This window comes from Arachis ipaensis, chromosome B07 (genome assembly GCF_000816755.2).
Source record: "Arachis ipaensis cultivar K30076 chromosome B07, Araip1.1, whole genome shotgun sequence".
NCBI classification, from domain to species: domain Eukaryota; kingdom Viridiplantae; phylum Streptophyta; class Magnoliopsida; order Fabales; family Fabaceae; genus Arachis; species Arachis ipaensis.
The window spans coordinates 108528196-108546069 of record NC_029791.2 but is presented as its reverse complement, the minus strand read 5'-3'; the positions used below and the strand labels follow the sequence as shown (position 1 = coordinate 108546069).

General features: G+C 33.9%; 2 protein-coding genes and 1 long non-coding RNA gene across 7 annotated transcripts; 2 read left to right on the top strand and 1 right to left on the bottom strand.

Annotated features, from left to right (window-relative positions):
• Positions 928–4654, top strand: LOC107610164 (tRNA-specific 2-thiouridylase MnmA). Of its 5 annotated transcripts, none has more exons than XM_021106199.1 (11): positions 928–1048; positions 1091–1484; positions 1654–1728; positions 1809–1862; positions 2020–2098; positions 2186–2313; positions 2523–2606; positions 2952–3035; positions 3293–3444; positions 3774–3924; positions 4032–4654. In XM_021106199.1, exons 1-11 carry the CDS (start codon positions 969–971, stop codon positions 4359–4361), a joined length of 1611 nt encoding a protein of 536 aa, XP_020961858.1. In that variant the 5' UTR covers positions 928–968; the 3' UTR covers positions 4362–4654. The 5 variants fall into 5 exon arrangements, with proteins under 5 accessions (XP_020961858.1, XP_020961860.1, XP_016167743.2 ...); XM_021106200.1 differs by having other exon boundaries at positions 981–996; positions 1115–1484; XM_021106201.1 differs by lacking the exon at positions 4032–4654 and adding an exon at positions 3559–3602 and having other exon boundaries at positions 931–1484; positions 3774–3888.
• On the bottom strand, positions 5665–6182 carry LOC110264713. The gene is made up of 2 exons (XR_002350884.1): positions 6140–6182; positions 5665–6058 (listed from the first exon to the last, which is right to left on the bottom strand). It is a non-coding gene; the product is annotated as an uncharacterized LOC110264713 (long non-coding RNA).
• On the top strand, positions 11387–12518 carry LOC107607609 (uncharacterized protein At2g29880). The gene is made up of 3 exons (XM_016309541.1): positions 11387–11503; positions 11582–11930; positions 12415–12518. Exons 1-3 carry the CDS (start codon positions 11387–11389, stop codon positions 12516–12518), a joined length of 570 nt encoding a protein of 189 aa, XP_016165027.1.

The following is a 17874-nucleotide window of genomic DNA, read 5'->3' as shown; positions in this document are numbered from 1 at the left end:
AAACTTGTTTATGAATTACTGAATTTCTGAATTTGTTGAATTGCTAAAATTTCTTGTGTTATTGCTGTGAATTTTATTGTTGATTGGTTTATGAGCTGATTAGAAATAACTAACTATGACAGTGGTTGAATTTGTTGAAGGTATAAATAAAGCTAGCAAAGATATTAAAGAAAGAAGTCAAAAAGACTCAAGATTGATTAGTTAGAATTGGTGTTCTCAAGTTGGTTATTTGTCTGCATAATAATTTTGCAGTACATGTATAAATAGCTACGAGTCATCAGACTCTAAAGAAAGAGATATAGATCATTGCTTTTGTATACACTTTTTTTTTCCTTACTCTAATGAAGAGGTATATTCAGATTACAATAGGTTGTTGGTTTTCATTCTGTTTTCTCAAAGGGTTCCTTTACTATTATTTGTTCTTTTAAGCTAAGCTATTGCATAGTTTTTCATTCAATTTTAGCTTCTTGGCAGAATTGAAATGTTGAATTGTTTTTAAATTGCTGAATTAGTTGAATTTGTTTTGGATTGGTTTTGAATCAGTTGTGAATTAGTTTATGAATTATTAAATTTCTGAATTTCTGAATTATTTCTTAGATATAATTCATGAATTGTTATTCTTATGTGTTAAATTAAGATACTATTGTAGTACTAATTAATTGAAACTTGATTGTTGTTAAATTAAAATATCATTGTAATCTGACTAATTCAAATTTTAATATTAAGTTATTGATTGTTATATATTTTTATTTACGTGGGACTCAGTCATCGGTTTAACTAGTAAACTAGTAGCATAACTGGTTTAATTACGGATTCGATTTTGACAACTATGCTCTTGGTTGAGTTTATTGCAATTCACGTTTGCTTTTTATGTTCTTATTTTTAAGACCAAATTTGAGTGTTTACTCAAACACCTTTATGTTATGTCACGGGATTTTTGATTTGTTTTGTTAGCAAAAAGCAAATAAATGCAGGGAGAAACGATTGATATTGGTGGTAGGGTAGGGCAACAACAAAGCAATATGAAATTGAAATTTTCTTCTCTCTTTTTATTTTTGGCCCTTTTACTGCTTAGGATGCTTCTTATGAGTATTTTCTGTTTTCGAGCTGCAAGAGCGAAGAAGGTGAAGGAGGGTATGATGCTGAGAGTGGCGGTGCAATGGAGCTACTGGAAGCCAATGGCTTCTCTTCCTCTCCCAACACTTCGATTCCCTTGCCGCCCACCTCTCCTCCAGTTCCCCATCTCAAACCTCCTCTCTCCTCTGTCCGCCTTCGCGGCACTTGCTCCCAGTGACTCTTTCTCCTCCTCCTCTTCCTCCTCCTTCCATGTTGATCTCCAACCTTATCTCCGCTGCTCCATGCCTCACAAGCGCCTCCGAGTCGCAGTACTTCTCAGCGGCGGTGTCGACAGCAGCGTCGCCCTCCGGCTCCTCCACGCCGCCGGCCATTCCTGCACCGCCTTCTACCTCAAGATTTGGTTCCAAGTACTGCTCCCTCCGAACTCTAATCCCTCATTAAATTCTCACAACTGAGTGTTCATGACATGATTTGACCTAGTGTATGCTGGCATGTAGTTAACAAAACTGCACCTTAATCGAACTATTCCCAACACACTCGCTTAGATTGGTTCTGACGCATGGCTTTTATCTGTAGGAAGATTTTGAGAACTTTTGGTCAGAGTGCCCCTGGGAAGAGGATTTGAAGTATGCCAAAGCTGTTTGTAATCAGGTTAATTTCTTTCCTTGTTCACTACTCAAAAGAAAGAGCTCATTGTTGCTTATGTATAATGCAAACGAGTTTTATTACAGGTTGAGGTGCCATTAGAAGTTGTACATTTGACCTATGAATACTGGAACAATGTGGTATGATGAAATGAACTCCTCTCTTGAACTTGTTTTTGTCTATTCTTTACTCAGTTTCACCCAAGCTGTCAAACATCAAATTATAGCACATTCATGTAATTAGACTATTAAAATAATTGAGTAATTCTAATTAAGATGCACACATGCTACATATCAGGTTTCTTACATCATTGAAGAGTATCGTTGTGGCCAAACTCCTAATCCGGATGTTCTCTGTAACACAAGAATAAAATTTGGTGTGCATTGAATTACATGTGATGAACAAATTCACTGCCATGGTTTATTCTGTGTACTCTTTCGATAATCAAACATTAGTTTTTCAGGTGCATTTTTGGATGCAATAAGTGGTATGGGATTTGACTATGTTGCCTCCGGACATTATGCAAATGTTATCCACCCATGTGCAGATCAAATGGAGGAACCATCTGTTCTGGAGCTGTCACAAGACATGGTACCCATATGAGATGTATATACTATTATCATTACCTGATCTTGTTTGCATTTCAGGTTTATAGGTGATATACATAGTCAGCTTTCTGTGAAGAATTTAGACAGATTAACTTAAATTTTTTTAGAAGTCCTATTAAGTGTTTGCTGTCTCGTTAGTCAGGTAAATATTTTTATTAGCAGTTGGTTTCTTATGTGGTTTTAAAATTTTAGGTGAAAGATCAAACGTATTTCCTTTCACACCTCTCACAGTCCCAGCTGAAGCAACTTCTTTTTCCTCTTGGGTGTATTTCCAAGGTTTGTTGTGACTGACTTGTACCAATTACAATGCTTTATTTTTGTGCGTTATGTTGTCACTTTTATGATGGTCTAGCATGACTAATCGGCTGTATGCATTCAGAAAATACTTGTTATTTTTGTAGTGCCCTGAATTGTAATTTGAGTTTGAAAATTATATGTTTTGCACTAACCACTTATGAAAGGCCCAAGAAGTTATTTTGTCCTGTTTAGTTAACATTTTTTTATCATTTCGGGAATGCTAATATTTTTTTGTAAATGAAAAGATTAAAAACAATTATAGCACTGCATTGTGAAAAATAAAATTTGAAGTCTAACTTTTGTCTTCTGCCACAAATTTTGCAGGACGAAGTCCGCAGGCTAGCAACAGAATTTGATCTTCCAAATAAGGATAGAAAGGATTCACAAGGTATATGCTTTTTGGGCAAGGTATGCAAAGTAAACAGTTCTATTACACTATATCTATGTCAAAGTTTTGAGGAATTGATTCTTCTACATATCACCAATGATTCTTTTGAATTGATTTGAAATGTGGATGATGTTGATTCTGAAACTTTATTCATGTTAATTTACATTTTGAATAATTTACTTTTATGTTGTCAATTAGTTCACATTTTAGTATTTTGAAACAAATCTCAAAAATAGTTTTCTTATTCAAAACCATGTCTTTACCTTCTGGGTAACAGATAAGGTTCAGTGAATTTGTTGCAAGACATATTGGGGAGAGGGAAGGTATCATACTAGAAGCTGAGACAGGAGATTTCCTTGGCAAACATCGGGGATTCTGGTTTTATACTATTGGCCAGCACCAGGGTTTACGTCTACCTGGGAGCCCATGGTTTGTTCCCTCTATGTTTCTTTTTGGCATCAACTGTATTATCTATCTAATGAAGTTTAAATCATATAATTATAGATTCCATTTTATCCTGAAGATAGATCCCACATATTGTAGGTGAAGAAGTATGAAAGTCTGAACTATATAGTTCACACTGGGAGGTTCTTAAACTTTTGATAATTTTCTTGAAAGGGATCAAGCTTTTGCTCTTCAATAAGTTTCTCCATCTAGATTCATTTTAAAATTTGCTTTCATTGTATATTTATCCTAGTCTAAAGGATTAATTTTGGCCTCCTTGTAAAGTTTCTTATCCCATTTTTCTTCTCGCACAGGTATGTTGTTGAAAGGGATATTAAAAACAATGTAGTCTTTGTGTCAAGAAATTACTTTTCCTATGACAAAAGAAGGCGCCTATTTCGTGTAAGCTCTTTAAAATGGTTGAGTGGGCTGCCTGCAACCCAGACAAGTCAGCTTCAATGCAAGGTGAGAAGTTCTCTCGAATTTCAGTTTTTCTTCCCTGTTTGGAGAAACTAGAAACATTTTCGTTGTGTGTATAGTACTGTAAGTTCTGTTATCTTGAACCATTTCAGGTGCAACACGGTCCGGGATTCTACGATTGTAGTTTCGAAATGGAAGTAGGAAAGGATGGTCAAGAAAGCGTTGCTGTTGTCCGGTTATCTGAAGATGATCAAGGCCTAGCAGCTGGGCAATTTGCGGCCTTCTATGAGGGAAGGAAATGCATAGGTTCCGGTGTGATTTTGGAGTCATGGGATGATCAAAGTTTTCCTGTATGTGCAAAAGCTTCAGAAATTGCAAGAATGGAAGATAAATCAAAGCTAGGGAATCCAGTCAAGATAAAAGTTAAACCAGAAGAGGTGTTTGTTTCCAGAGGTAGCAAACAAAGCATGATAAGAGAATAAGAAATTCTTGAGTTGTTGCCACTAAAACAATAAGTAGAGGGCTTTATATATTCCCTTCCAATTGGCAATCAAAATAATCCATAGAAATGGACATAATGTAGGGAGTAGGAATGACTATTTTATGTTGCAATGCAAAGATAGTAGAAAAGCAAGAGCACCCATTATTTGGTAGTTTGTAGTTGTTTTTTTTTTGGTGGAAGGGGTTGGTGGTAGCACCAACGTTCTGCAGTCTGTACATAAGTACATTATTGACAATATATAACTTAAAAGATACTTCACATGTAACAGAGAAATTTAATTATTGTATCATGGGGGAAGAGATCAATGAAATATGGGTAGAAAGACATTTATGACGCGGACAATGCAAATTTATTTAACATCAAATGAAATATGTTAGTCCAGGTCTAGCCGACCAATCCCAATGCTTTTTGCAGCGTTGTGAGCACAAATGTTCATAATCTGTCATTAACTAAATCAGTTGTAAATTGTAATACTAAAAATTGTGGGAACAATTCGTATAACTATGAGAAGCAAAATAAAAAATGCAAACTACTATACAAAAATGATGTTACTAACTACATATTATTACATTAAATGGGAAAATGATAATGTCAACTTTCTTTTTCATAATACTTTACACAAACACTTTGTATTATATATTTGCATGAATTTGTAGAGAAAATAAGTGGCATTATTAAAATTAATTATGTTAGGTGTACATCAAAATTAATTATTAAAACTAACTACTAGTATAAAATATATATTAAAATATAAAATATATTAAAAATAAATTAAACAACAAATATTTATACGCAAATATATAATGACTGATTTTAGTATATAAATATCATTTTTGTATTAAAATACGACTATCTATTTTTCATTAAATCAAATATTGTTAATGATTGTTCTTAGGTATATATACATTAACAAATAAAAAGAAATTTTACATGAAAAAAAGAGAAAGGGGGACAAATCCCGCCAAATGTCTGAATGTTCTAGCACTTAGCTCCATAGTTATTAAACCCGACTCGAGTCATCCTCTAGATGTTCAAACATTAGACCCGCTAAAATCTGGGTTGACCGGCCTAGATTTTTTGGGGGAAAAAATTGACCCGGTCGGTTTATATAACCGCACTTTTTTCTTTTGTAACGCGAAAACGGCGTCCTAATCTTATCTCAAGCCCTCAACGTCTCTCTTCTCTCAAGGCTCTTTCTCCTCACTGTATTACCTAAGCTCAAGCTCTCTCACCTCTCTCATGGTTGGTGTTGTCATCGCACTCACTCACGTCTCTGGTCTCGCTCGCTTACTCACTGTCTCGCACTCAAGGTTGCCGTTGCGCGCTGTGTTGTCACCGCCGTCTCGCTCTCAGTCGCCACCTTACCTGCGCTCATCTTTGCCACCGGCAGAAGCAGACGAAACCAGCATCTGGTCCCTCGGCTTGTGGTGGTCATTGTCTTCCCCCTAATTTGCTTGCTTTGTTGTCTACTTGTCTTCCATGGGGTTGTCGTCTTCTGGTTTGAGGTCCTCGCCGTCGTCGACTGCCATGGATTAGTGAGTTCCTGCATCATCGCTTTCTCTGTTCTATCTTTTTCTCATTTTCCTTCTCCCTATATTTTGAGATGTTGAGTTTCTAATTAATTAATTTACCTTGTTGATGATCTAAATGTTGCTGTAAATCATAACTGAACTAGGACTTGTTGAATTTGTTGCTGTAAGTTGAATTTGCTGTTGAAAATATCGCTGAGCTAATTTTTTGGTTAATAAAAATCATCACTGAGTTGAATTTGTTGCTGATTATCATCATTGAATCTTGATTTTTTTTTTTTGCTGAAATAATCACTTAGATAAATCATTTATTGTTGTAAATCATCTTTGGAGTTAAATTTTTTGTTGCTGAGAATTAGTATAGTTGAATTTGTTGTTAAAAATTATCAATGAGTTGAATTTGTTACTGTAAGAATAGATTTGATTTTTAGTATTAATTGATTTGATTCTTACATAGGCAGTATTAGTCAAGCCCAAGTTTGTCGAATGAAAATATAGATGTCGACTTTGAGATCACTCTTTAGACTTAATTTACTTATTGTTTATTATTAATCCTAAACCCCTACTCTTAAATCTCATACCCTAAAACTTAAAACAATATTCCCTAAACCACTTATCCTAATCTAACTAGTTGTAAATCTAAAATACTAAACTCAAAATTCTAATTTATATATTAATAGTAAATTTAAAACCCCAATGCCTAAACTCTACAACTTAAACACAAAATCCTAATAAAAAGAATACTAAATCCTAATTCTGAAACACAAATTCTAATTCCTAATTCAAGAACCATAAATTCTAAACCCCTAATTCTTAAACTATGAATCCTAAACCCTAATTTATAAGCCCTATACCCTAATTTAAAAAACTCTATCTTAAATCCTAAACATTAACCATAAATCCTAAACTCTAATGTCAAAATTTTAAATTTTAAATTCTAAATTCTAATCTAAAAATATTAAATCTTAATTCCTAATTCTTAACACTAACTCTAATCCTTAAATCTTAAAGCCTAATCTAAAAAGGCTAAAGTTTAAACTGTAATCCAAAAAATACTAAATTCCGATTTCTATGCATCAATCATATTTTTCAACCATAAATCGTAATTGAAAAATCTTAAATCTTGAACCTATAATTGCTAAACTCTAAATTATAAATCCTAATCCATAAACCACATATCATAAACTAAAAAAAAAACTCCTATATGCAAATCCTAATGCATAAACACTAAATCATGAATAGTAAATCACTGAACTTAAGATGGTAATCCAAAAAATTCTAAATCCTTACCCCTAAATCTTATATCCTAAAACATAAACTATAATTCTAAATCCTAATCCAAAAATCCTAAACTTTCAATCTTTCGCGTGTTGCATGATAATAAACATAATAAATAACTGTAGACAATACCTTAATTAGAGATACTAAGAAAAATCACTTAATTCCTTCTTATTAAATTCTTTTTCAATTGAAAAATAAAAATTTAATGTACCTTTTTCTTTAATGTATTATCATGCAATTTTTTTTTAAATAAACTTAATTTTGACAAAATCTAAATTGATCAAGACCTTTATTAAGTTCAAATGCGGTTAGTGGTATTAAGTGTTAATATCTATATCGTATAAAATAATCCATATAAGTAGGCAAACTATTAAATAGCTTTTTTAACTTCGTTTTTGATTTAATTCCCTTCTTTTCAATAACTTTATCTATAAGTATGTAAATTTTTTCTATAAAAATATATACGTATGTAATTTATATCATTATAATTATCTCTAAACGCTAACTTTTTCATTATGAATAAAAATCTCTATAGGTTGACTCTCGTTCTTGAAAGCATAGTTATCAAATTCGGACCGGACCGGCCGGTTCGACCAAAAAACCGGTGAACCGGATCCTTAATCGGTCCGAGTTAACAATCAAATTGATTTAATTCCCTTCTTTTCAATAACTTTATCTATAAGTATGTAAATTTTTTCTATAAAAATATATACGTATGTAATTTATATCATTATAATTATCTCTAAACGCTAACTTTTTCATTATGAATAAAAATCTCTATAGGTTGACTCTTATTCTTGAAAGCATAGTTATCATCCGGACCGGACTGGCCGGTTCGACCAGAAAACCGGTGAACCGGACCCCTAATCGGTCCGAGTTAACAATCAAACCGCACAAGCATACAAACCGATTAAACTCTTTTAACTTCGTTTTTGATTTAATTCCCTTCTTTTCAATAACTTTATCTATAAGTATGTAAATTTTTTCTATAAAAATATATACGTATGTAATTTATATCATTATAATTATCTCTAAACGCTAACTTTTTCATTATGAATAAAAATTTCTATAGGTTGACTCTCGTTCATCGAAACCGCGTTCATCGAAACCGTACCGGTCAGACCGCAGATGACGTCAGCTCGTGGATTTTAAAAAATTTGATGCAGTGTCACCTGGCACTCCTGGAAAATAAAGGAATTTGTAACCACTAGGCTATGATGCTTTTTTGATATTATTGATGCCTTTTTATAAATATATTATAACTTATTAGACATATCCTAATTAATAACTTTATCTTATTAACTCTTTTACTCATGTAAAATTTAAAATCTCCTTACACTTTTGTCTTTTTATTCTAATGAGTAATTTTATATTTAATTTAATTAATTTTTTATTTTATATTTACTCACTTAAATTAATTATTTTTTAATTTTACATAATTATTAAAAATATTAAATGTTAATTTAAAATTTAATATTATTATAATAAATACTTATAAATATTTTTTTTTTGTTTCCTAATTTGCTTACACGATTTTCCTGATTTTTCTACATCAATATTAGGTAATAGCTTTATGCAATGATAATTTAGTTGATAATTTATACATAAATATAATTAATATCTCAACAACATAGTTTGTAATAACTATACATAACATTAGCAGTGATTTATCATATGATATTTTTGATATTTGGATAACTTATATTTTTAGATTGTTTCTGAACATTTAATATTATTTAAAAATATTAATTAATGACTGAATACATAATATAGATTTATAATTATTAAGTAAGTCAATTACATGAATTATAGATGGCGCAAATTAAAATAAACATATAATAAAGTTCACATAAACTTAAGAATATTACAATTTAAAAATTTTAGAGAAAATGACAAATAGGACTTTGATCTTTTTTTCGTGGATATTTTTGTCCTTGACCATTTGAAAATACTTTTAAATTTCCGACCTCCATAAAAATTGAACGGATGAATCCCTCCGTGCAAATGCTTCCATCAGACCCAACGAAAAAGTTTGGTGTGGCTCCCGTTCTGATGACCTGACGTTACGGGTACACGCGTGGCATATAAGTGGGAGGATAGTTTTAAAAATTGGACAGATAAGTCCCTCTCTCTCAAAACTATGTCGTTTTGTGTGTAGCCTTAATCATTAAATTGATTGCGTTTCTTCGTATAGGCTGGTGGTGAGGAGTTCTACCTGCATCAACAATGGCTACCAATGGAGCATCATCAACCTCAAGAAGAAGCGTCGGTGGAATGAGATAAGAAAATTCAGCTTCAAGCTCAGTTCCGTGTGTTGTGTATGCCGGAGACTTAAACGACGGCGTCGTCGCGAGGTGCTTCTATAGAGTTTATGCAATAATGTATATGTCGATGACCATTAGCAATCCTAACATAATCTTCTTGGGTTGCCCATTCTATAAGGTAAGATAAAAAATTTGGAGATTTTGATTTGAAATGGTTTTAGATAGTAAATGATTTTGGGATTTTAACAGGAAAAGCAACCGCATTGCAAATTTTTTGTTTGGGTCGATGAGCATCTTGTTAGAATTGGAAGCAACGGTTGCATCTCTGATAAAAGACATTTGAGTGAGAAAAATGTTGAAGTTGTTGAAGAGGAAGAGGAATTGGATTATAGGATGGCTGTTTTAGAGAAGAAAAAAAAATCCATTAACTTAGTATATTGGTATAATTGTATGTGCTGTTTGTGTTGCTTTTTATGTATGTAGTGCTTGAGAAATAAATTATAGAAATCCGAATAGAAAAATGAATTGTTCTAGATTTTTGTTGTGTATTGAAACATGCCATTTAGATTATTTATGTATCCTGTAATCTAAATGCAATTCAAGTTATGATATCAGTATGTTGTTAAAGTTATGTTTTCAATATCTAAAAAAACATTAAACCGTTGAAGAAATAAACTTAAAAATTGCATACATAAACACATAACATAGATTGAAAGTTATATAAACAAGTTTGTCACAGCTAAATTTCCTAAAAGTTTTTCAAAAAGAATAAGTCTCCTAAAGTGTATAGTTTTATGAAGCTTAATATCACAAAAATACACTTCAAACACATAACATAGATCCTAAAATGTAGATGTGCAGAAATAAGTCTACTTAAATCATCATTTCAAGTTTTTTAAAAGCTATTACAAGACAGTGGAATGCCCAAGATCACATAGTTCTTCACTTCTTTGGATTGATTAAGGGTGAATTAGGGATGAATTTGAACAATTTAGTTGTGACCGTGCTTGCTGCTGCCAATGCCTCCTTGATAGCTGCCGTACTTAGAGCCCGTTTGGGAAGTGACAAAAGCTACTTTTTTTTTACTTTTGAATTATGAAAAGTTACGATAAGCGTGTTTGGCACCATTTTAAAGAAGAGCTTTTAACTTTTCTGAAAAGTTAATTTGCAACTTTTGGAAGAAGTAGAAATAGATGACTTATCTCCTTTTTAATAAGTCATTTTATCACTTCCGTAAAAAAAAAATTGATTTCAAAACAAAAAAATCTACTTTCGTTCTTGATTCTGTGAAAAAATGTTTCCTGTTTCTGCTGGAAATACTGGCGAGCCACCATTTTCAGGCAAGGTTCCATCTTCTAGAAGCACTGGCTTTCTACCATCATCTTCACGCAATGTTCCATCTACTGGAAGTGTTGGCCCTCCACCACCATTTTCAGGTAACGATTCATCTGTTGGAAGTATTGACCCTTCACCACCATCTTCTGTTCCATCTGAACCAGCATATATTCCTTCCAAGATATTTTTTTTTATCATTTTATCATTCTATTTTTATTATTAATTTTGTATTGAACATTGTGTATGCTATGAGATCTCAGTTTTAATTTTTTTTATATGTGATTTTAATTTTATTTTTTTATATGTGATTTTATTTTTATACAACTTGCTATTATTTTTATAATTATTTTTATAATTTTTTTTATGTTCTTCCCCAACAAATTCATGAAAGTGGCAAGTCCGAAAGAAAATTTAAAGCTGATTAGAATGAACGAAATATTGTTATATTCATGAAAATATGTAAAGAAGAGATGGTGGCTGAAATAGACCTGGAACACATTTTAACAAAGTTGGTTGGGCAAATTTAAAAACAAAATTCTTAAAAGAGACTGGTTTAAATTATGAGTCTAAACAATTTAAAAAACAAGTGAGAGGCTATGAAAAGAGAATGGGGACTATGGGCTAAACTAAAAGGAAAAGAGACCGGTCTTGGTTGGGATCCTATTAAGAAAACCATACAAGCAAGTGATGATTGGTGGGATGCTAAGATTCAGGTATGTTGCATTTTTTAAAACTATTTCAGAAATATCAATTTTATCGAGAGATTTTTAATTGTCATTTTATCGTCTCAGGAAAATTCTGATGTGGCAAAATTTAGAGAGGAAGGTCCAAAACATCTTGATGAAATGGAGTTTCTTTTTGAAGATGTTGTAGCTACTGGTGTAGGTGCATGGGCACCTTCTGAAGATATAAATGATAGTTATAACGATAGATATAATGACGAAGATAATGGTAATGAGGAAGAAGGTTTAGAAGATGAGTTAAATGATGAATCAACGCTTCCTAGTGCAATGAGACAAAAGAGAAGAAAGGTTGGAAAAGGGTCTAGAGCCTCTCAACTTTCAACTCAACTAGAACGTATAATTAATGTGTTTGAAGAAGAAAATGTCAACGAAATAGCTCATAGAAATAACGTACCAAGTATATCTTGTAAGGCCCACATCGGTTGGGGAGGGGAACGAAGCATGCCTTATAAGGGTGTGGATACCTCTCCCTAGCATGACGTGTTTTGACGAGTGAGTGTGGGGGGCTTCGGCTAGCATCCCTATCGTCGAAGGCAAAACCGTGAGGCCTTGTGTGCCAAAGCGGACAATATCGTGCTAGCGGGTGGTCTGGGCTGTTACAGATGGTATCAGAGCCAGAACCCGGATCGATGTGCCAGCGAGGGCGCTGGGCTCCCTTAGGGGGGTGGATTGTAAGGCCCACATCGGTTGGGGAGAGGAACGAAGCATGCCTTATAAGGGTGTGGATACCTCTCCCTAGCATGACGCGTTTTGACGAGTGAGTGTGGGGGGCTTCGGCTAGCATCCCTATCGTCGAAGGCAAAACCGTGAGGCCTTGTGTGCCAAAGCGGACAATATCGTGCTAGCGGGTGGTCTGGGCTGTTACATATCTACTTGTTTAGCTGTTCTCAAACAATTACCTGGGCTAGAACTGGGGAGTGATATATTCTTTATAGCTACAAAACTAATGGCAAAAGGTCGAATAGAGAGAGTTTTATGGGGCTAGAAGATTTTGCCTTACAACTTGGTTGGTTGAAGACTCATAGTTTAGCAGATAACTATAAGATAAGATAAAGACTAAATTATAATTTAATTTGTGTATTCTGTTGGGCTGAATTTGTGGACCGTGAGACGTCTTTATTGTTGTCATGGGCTAAGGTGGAAGAGTGGTTTAATATGCCCCCGCAAGCTGGAGGATGAAAGATGTCAAGAAAACTAAGCTTATTCAGATTAAGATAGAAGGGTTGAGGAGACAAAGGCTTGGTGAAGATGTCAGCTAGTTGCCCAGAGGAGGGAATTGGGAGAAGTTTCATCACTCCAGCTTGAGCTTTTTGTCGAACCAAGTGACAATCAACCTCTAAATGTTTAGTCCGTTCATGAAAAACCGGGTTAGCAGCAATATGAAGAGCACTTTGATTATCACAATATAAAACTGGTGGGCGGATAGGAGAGATGCGTAAAAATTGTAACACATTTAGTATCCATTGAAGTTCACAAGTTGTGTTGGCAAGTGCACGATATTCTGCTTCCGTGGATGAGCGGACAACGGTGGTTTGTTTCTTGGTCTTCCAAGAGATTAAAGAACTACCTAAGAAGAAATAATAACCTGTTAAAGATCGCCGAGTGTCAGGACATCCGGCCCAATCAGAGTCACTGAAGCCGAGAAGCTGAATTTCTGATTCCCTTGGAAAGAAAAGTCCTTTGCCGGGACTAGTTTTCAGATATCGTAACACATGCTTGGCAGCTTGAAGATGAGATTCAGTAGGAGATGCCATGAATTGACTTAATTGTTGAGTGGCATACATGATGTCCGGTCGAGTAGTGGTGAGATAGATAAGACGGCCAACCAAACGACGATATACAAAAGGGTCGGATAGCAGGGGACTTTTGTCTTGATATAGTCTTGTGGTACTATCCATTGGAACAGAGGCAGGTTTAGCACCTAATAAACCAGAATCTTCCAAAAAATCAAGACAATATTTTCTCTGAGATAAGCAAATTCCCTTCTCTGATTGAGCAACCTCAATACCCAAAAAATATTTTAATGGGCCCAAGTCTTTAATTCGGAAGTGTTGGTGCAAAATAGACTTAATGGCAGCAAGTTCAGAAATGAAATTACCAGTGAGAACAATGTCGTCAACATAGACTAAAAGGATAGAAATTTGATCACCAATGAATTTGACAAATAAACTATAATCAGATGAGGTCTGCTGATATCCATGAGATAGCAAAAGATGAGAAAGTTTGTCATACCACATACGATTAGATTGTCGTAAATCATACAGTGACTTTAGTAGCTTACAGTATTGATTCGGTTGAGGAGATATAAATCCAGGTGGCAGAGTCATATAAACATCCTCAGAAAGATCTCCATGTAAGAAAGCATTATTGACATCCAACTGATGTATAGGCCAATGCTTCATAGAGGCCAATGCCAAAACTAATCTGATGGTGGCAGGCTTGACAACAGGGGAGAAAGTTTCCAAGAAATCAACACCTTCAGTTTGAGTAAACCCTTTAGCCACAAGACGTGCTTTATATCGATCAACTGAACCATCAGGCTTGCGTTTGATGCGATAGACCCATTTACAGCCAACCGGCTTAACTCCTGTAGGGCAATCAACAAGACACCAAGTTTTGTTCATCTCAAGAGCATCCAACTCATCTTTCATAGCACTACGCTAATTAAAGTGTTGATTGGCGTCCTTAAAAGACTTTGGCTCAACGTCAGAATGTAGAGATAAAATAAACTTTTTATGTGAAGATGAAAGAGAAGAAAAAGACATGACTGAAGATAAAGGATACTTGCACTTTGAGGGAGATTGATTTGTAGAGATGAGAGAGGAGTTACACAAGTAATCAGAGAGATATGCTGGAGGTCGGTGAGGCCGGTCGGAATGACGAGGATGGGTTGCTCAGGTGGTGAAGAAGGTGACGGGGGATGAGAAGGTGATGGTGGACTGGTGTCTAGTGTTGAAAGTGATTCGATAGTCATGGGTTCAACTTGGTTAGGAAATGATAGTGAGGAAGAAGGAGAGGTTGTTGGAGAAAATAAAGAACTAGGTGGAGTTGGGTCAATGGGTATAGGTGCGAGTTCAACTGGAAGACTAACTGAATCTTGTTTTTGAGAAGGTGTGTTTGGCAATGTTAGGCTGAGTGTCTGGAATTGGACATTTTTTGTGACTAAGGGCAAGATCATTTCATAAAAAATTACGTTTCTAGAAATCTCAATTCTTTTATCTTCTAAATCATAAACAACATTATACCCTTTAAAACCAGGTTGAAAGCCAATAAATACAGCCTTTTTGGCTCTTGGATCAAATTTTGATCTGTTTGCCATTTGGGTAGAAACAAAACATAAGCATCCAAAAACTTTAAGGTCATGATAATTTGGTGGATGATTGAATAAAATCTCAAATGGTGTTTTAAAATTAATTGCGGATGATGGAACTCTATTAAGTAAATAAACAGCATGTCTAACAGCATAAGACCAAAAAGATGATGGTAAATTAGATTGAAACATAAGAGCACGAGCTATATTCAAAATATGTTGATGCTTGCGTTCTACCCTTCCATTTTGTTGAGGAGTTTCAACACAACTACGTTGATGAATAATGCCCTTTGTAAGAAACAGTAGTTCGAGAACCATTTGGTAAATGAACAATAATAGGAGAAATTTGTGTGTAAGAAATAAACCAAGATAAATTTGATGCAATATGATCTGTGGCACCAGAATCAATGATCTAAGTATTCAAGAATGAATCTCGATTTGAAGAATTGTTAACAGTAGAAAAGGTATTGAAAGAACAAAGATAATGAGTAATTGGACTTGGCAAAAGCTCAAGTTGGTTTGAAGGATGAGCTTCTTCATTGAAAAGAAGTGCCATGAAAGAAAAGTGTTGGGCTGACGAAAGGTCGAAAAGAGGCTCCGGATGAAGTTGCTGGTGTGCCCTTTCTCCTTGATCCATGGATGTCAGCAGATGTGTCTGGTTCTTAAAGTTTTTTTTTGCTAGAATGTCTCTTTTTAAAGTATTTATGTGTTGTTCAAAAAATATTTTCTATGATTATATTTTTTTATTATTTTCTATGGTTGTTTGCTATTTTATATTTAATATGTGAACTAGTGTTTATTTGATATTAGTTTAAAATATTTGTATAACAGGATATCTAACAGCTCAACTGAAAGTTTGATGTCAAATACAAATGTGTCAGACGAAGAATTTGAAAACAAACAAAAGGTCGCAGCCAAACGTAAGAAGAAGACAATGACTTTAATAACAATCGCAACTTGTGTTGATTATTTTCTAAAGTACGTTGTGAAAAATCCACGAAGAACTTCAAGATTAACAGGAAGTGGTTGGGTAAATGAACTTTTAAATGGGCATCCTATTCGTTGCTACCAGCAATTTAGGATGAAAAAGCTTGTGTTCCTTCATCTCTGTGATGTTTTACAAAGTACTTACAATCTGAAGACAACAAAAGGGTTGGAATTCATGAACAAGTAGGTATATTTTTATATATCATTGGACAACCAGGTTGAATATGTAATGCAGAAGAGAGATTCCAACATTCAGGGAAAACTATTTCTAGACAATTTCATTGTGTATTGGATGCTGTTTGCAAGCTTGCTCAACATATTATTCAACCAACTGATCCACAATTCACAGATACTCCAGTGGAAATTAAAAATGATGAAAGATATTATCCATATTTTAAAAATTGTATTGGTGCAATAGATGGAACTCATATACCTGTTGTTGTTCCTGCCGACAAGAAAATTTCATACATTGGTAGAAAGGGATTACAACTACAAATGTGATGGCAATATGTGATTTTAACATGTGTTTCACATTTGTATGGGCAAGTTGGGAGGGATCTGCACACGATACTAAAATTTTCAATCAAGGTGTGCGTAGACAAAGTCTTCATTTCCCTCTTCCTCCTAAATGTTAGCATATGAGACTGATATTATTTATATTAGATTAAACTCTTTATTTTTATTAACTGATTTTGTGGTGCACTAAATTTTTGCTAGATAAGTACTACTTGGTAGATTCTGGCTATCCGTATTTTATGGGATTCTTAGATCCTTATAAAGGTCACAAATACCATCTTCCGCATTTTAGATTGGGTCCCAAAGCAAGAGAAAGAAATGAAGTATTCAACTATTATCATTCTAGCCTTAGATGTACAATTGAACGCTCATTTGAATGTTGTAAAGTAAGATGAAAAATCTTAGGTGCCATGCCATCGTTTTCCTTTGACACACAAGTTAGAATTATTAGTGCTTGTATGGCTTTACACAATTTTATTCGACGGAATGACACAAGCGATGAACAATTTGAAGAATTCTATGAAAATTTTGATCTTATGAGTGAAGGTGAAGGTGAAATAGAAGAACCAGTTTCTAATGATATTACGTGGAAAGAACCGAATGCTGAAAGTGCTAGAAAAATGGAACTAATTAGAGAACAAATAAAGAATCAATTGCCTGATTGATTGTAATCTTGTGATTTGGTTATGTAAAATCAACCTTCAATAATGGAAAGTATTTGTTATCATCGTTATTTTAATATCAATTCTCTTATGTTAAAAAAATTGTATTTTTTGAATTATTTATCCAAACGCTACAACTTTAAAATAAGTACTTCTATAGTTAAAAATCTAAACACAAAATAACTTATTTATAAGTTACTATTAATAAAAGTCTTATACTTTAAACTCTTTTTTCAAAAGAACTTATTAACTTATTTAAGTTATTTAGTGAAACTGAGCCTTAATCCTGGGATGACTTGAGATGGATGTGAGCCAGGTGGACCAACTTGGTGAGAACCGTTTAAAATATGGACCTGGTTTTTCTAACTTTAACTCGTGGCTGGTGACGAAACGAGTACTCGAACTAGCTTCTCTGTCCATCCATTTGACAGCTCTAACCCCAAAACGCCTCCGCAAGTGAGAGTATATATATATATATATATCATTTTATAATCAGAATCGAACTATCGCTACTTCGTTAAGAGAAGATAAATACTTTTTGCTCAATCCTACTACTCAAGTTTGTGAGTTTATTTACAATTTTACATGATTTAGAATAACTGTAAATAATTAAATATAAATGACTTCTTTGTTTCCAGCGGTGGAAAGAAATTGAATTTTCAAAATATTTCAGAAATGAGATCGTCTTGTGTACCATTTATTTGTGGCCAATTTGAATGCTAATTCCATGCCATTATTTGATCCCAGGTATAACCAAATCAATGAATTTTTATGTTCCCAAAACATGAATATATATTTTAGACAGAAAAACATGAAAGAATTCCTCTAATAATTGAAAGAAAAGAGAGAAAAAAGAAGAGGGGGGG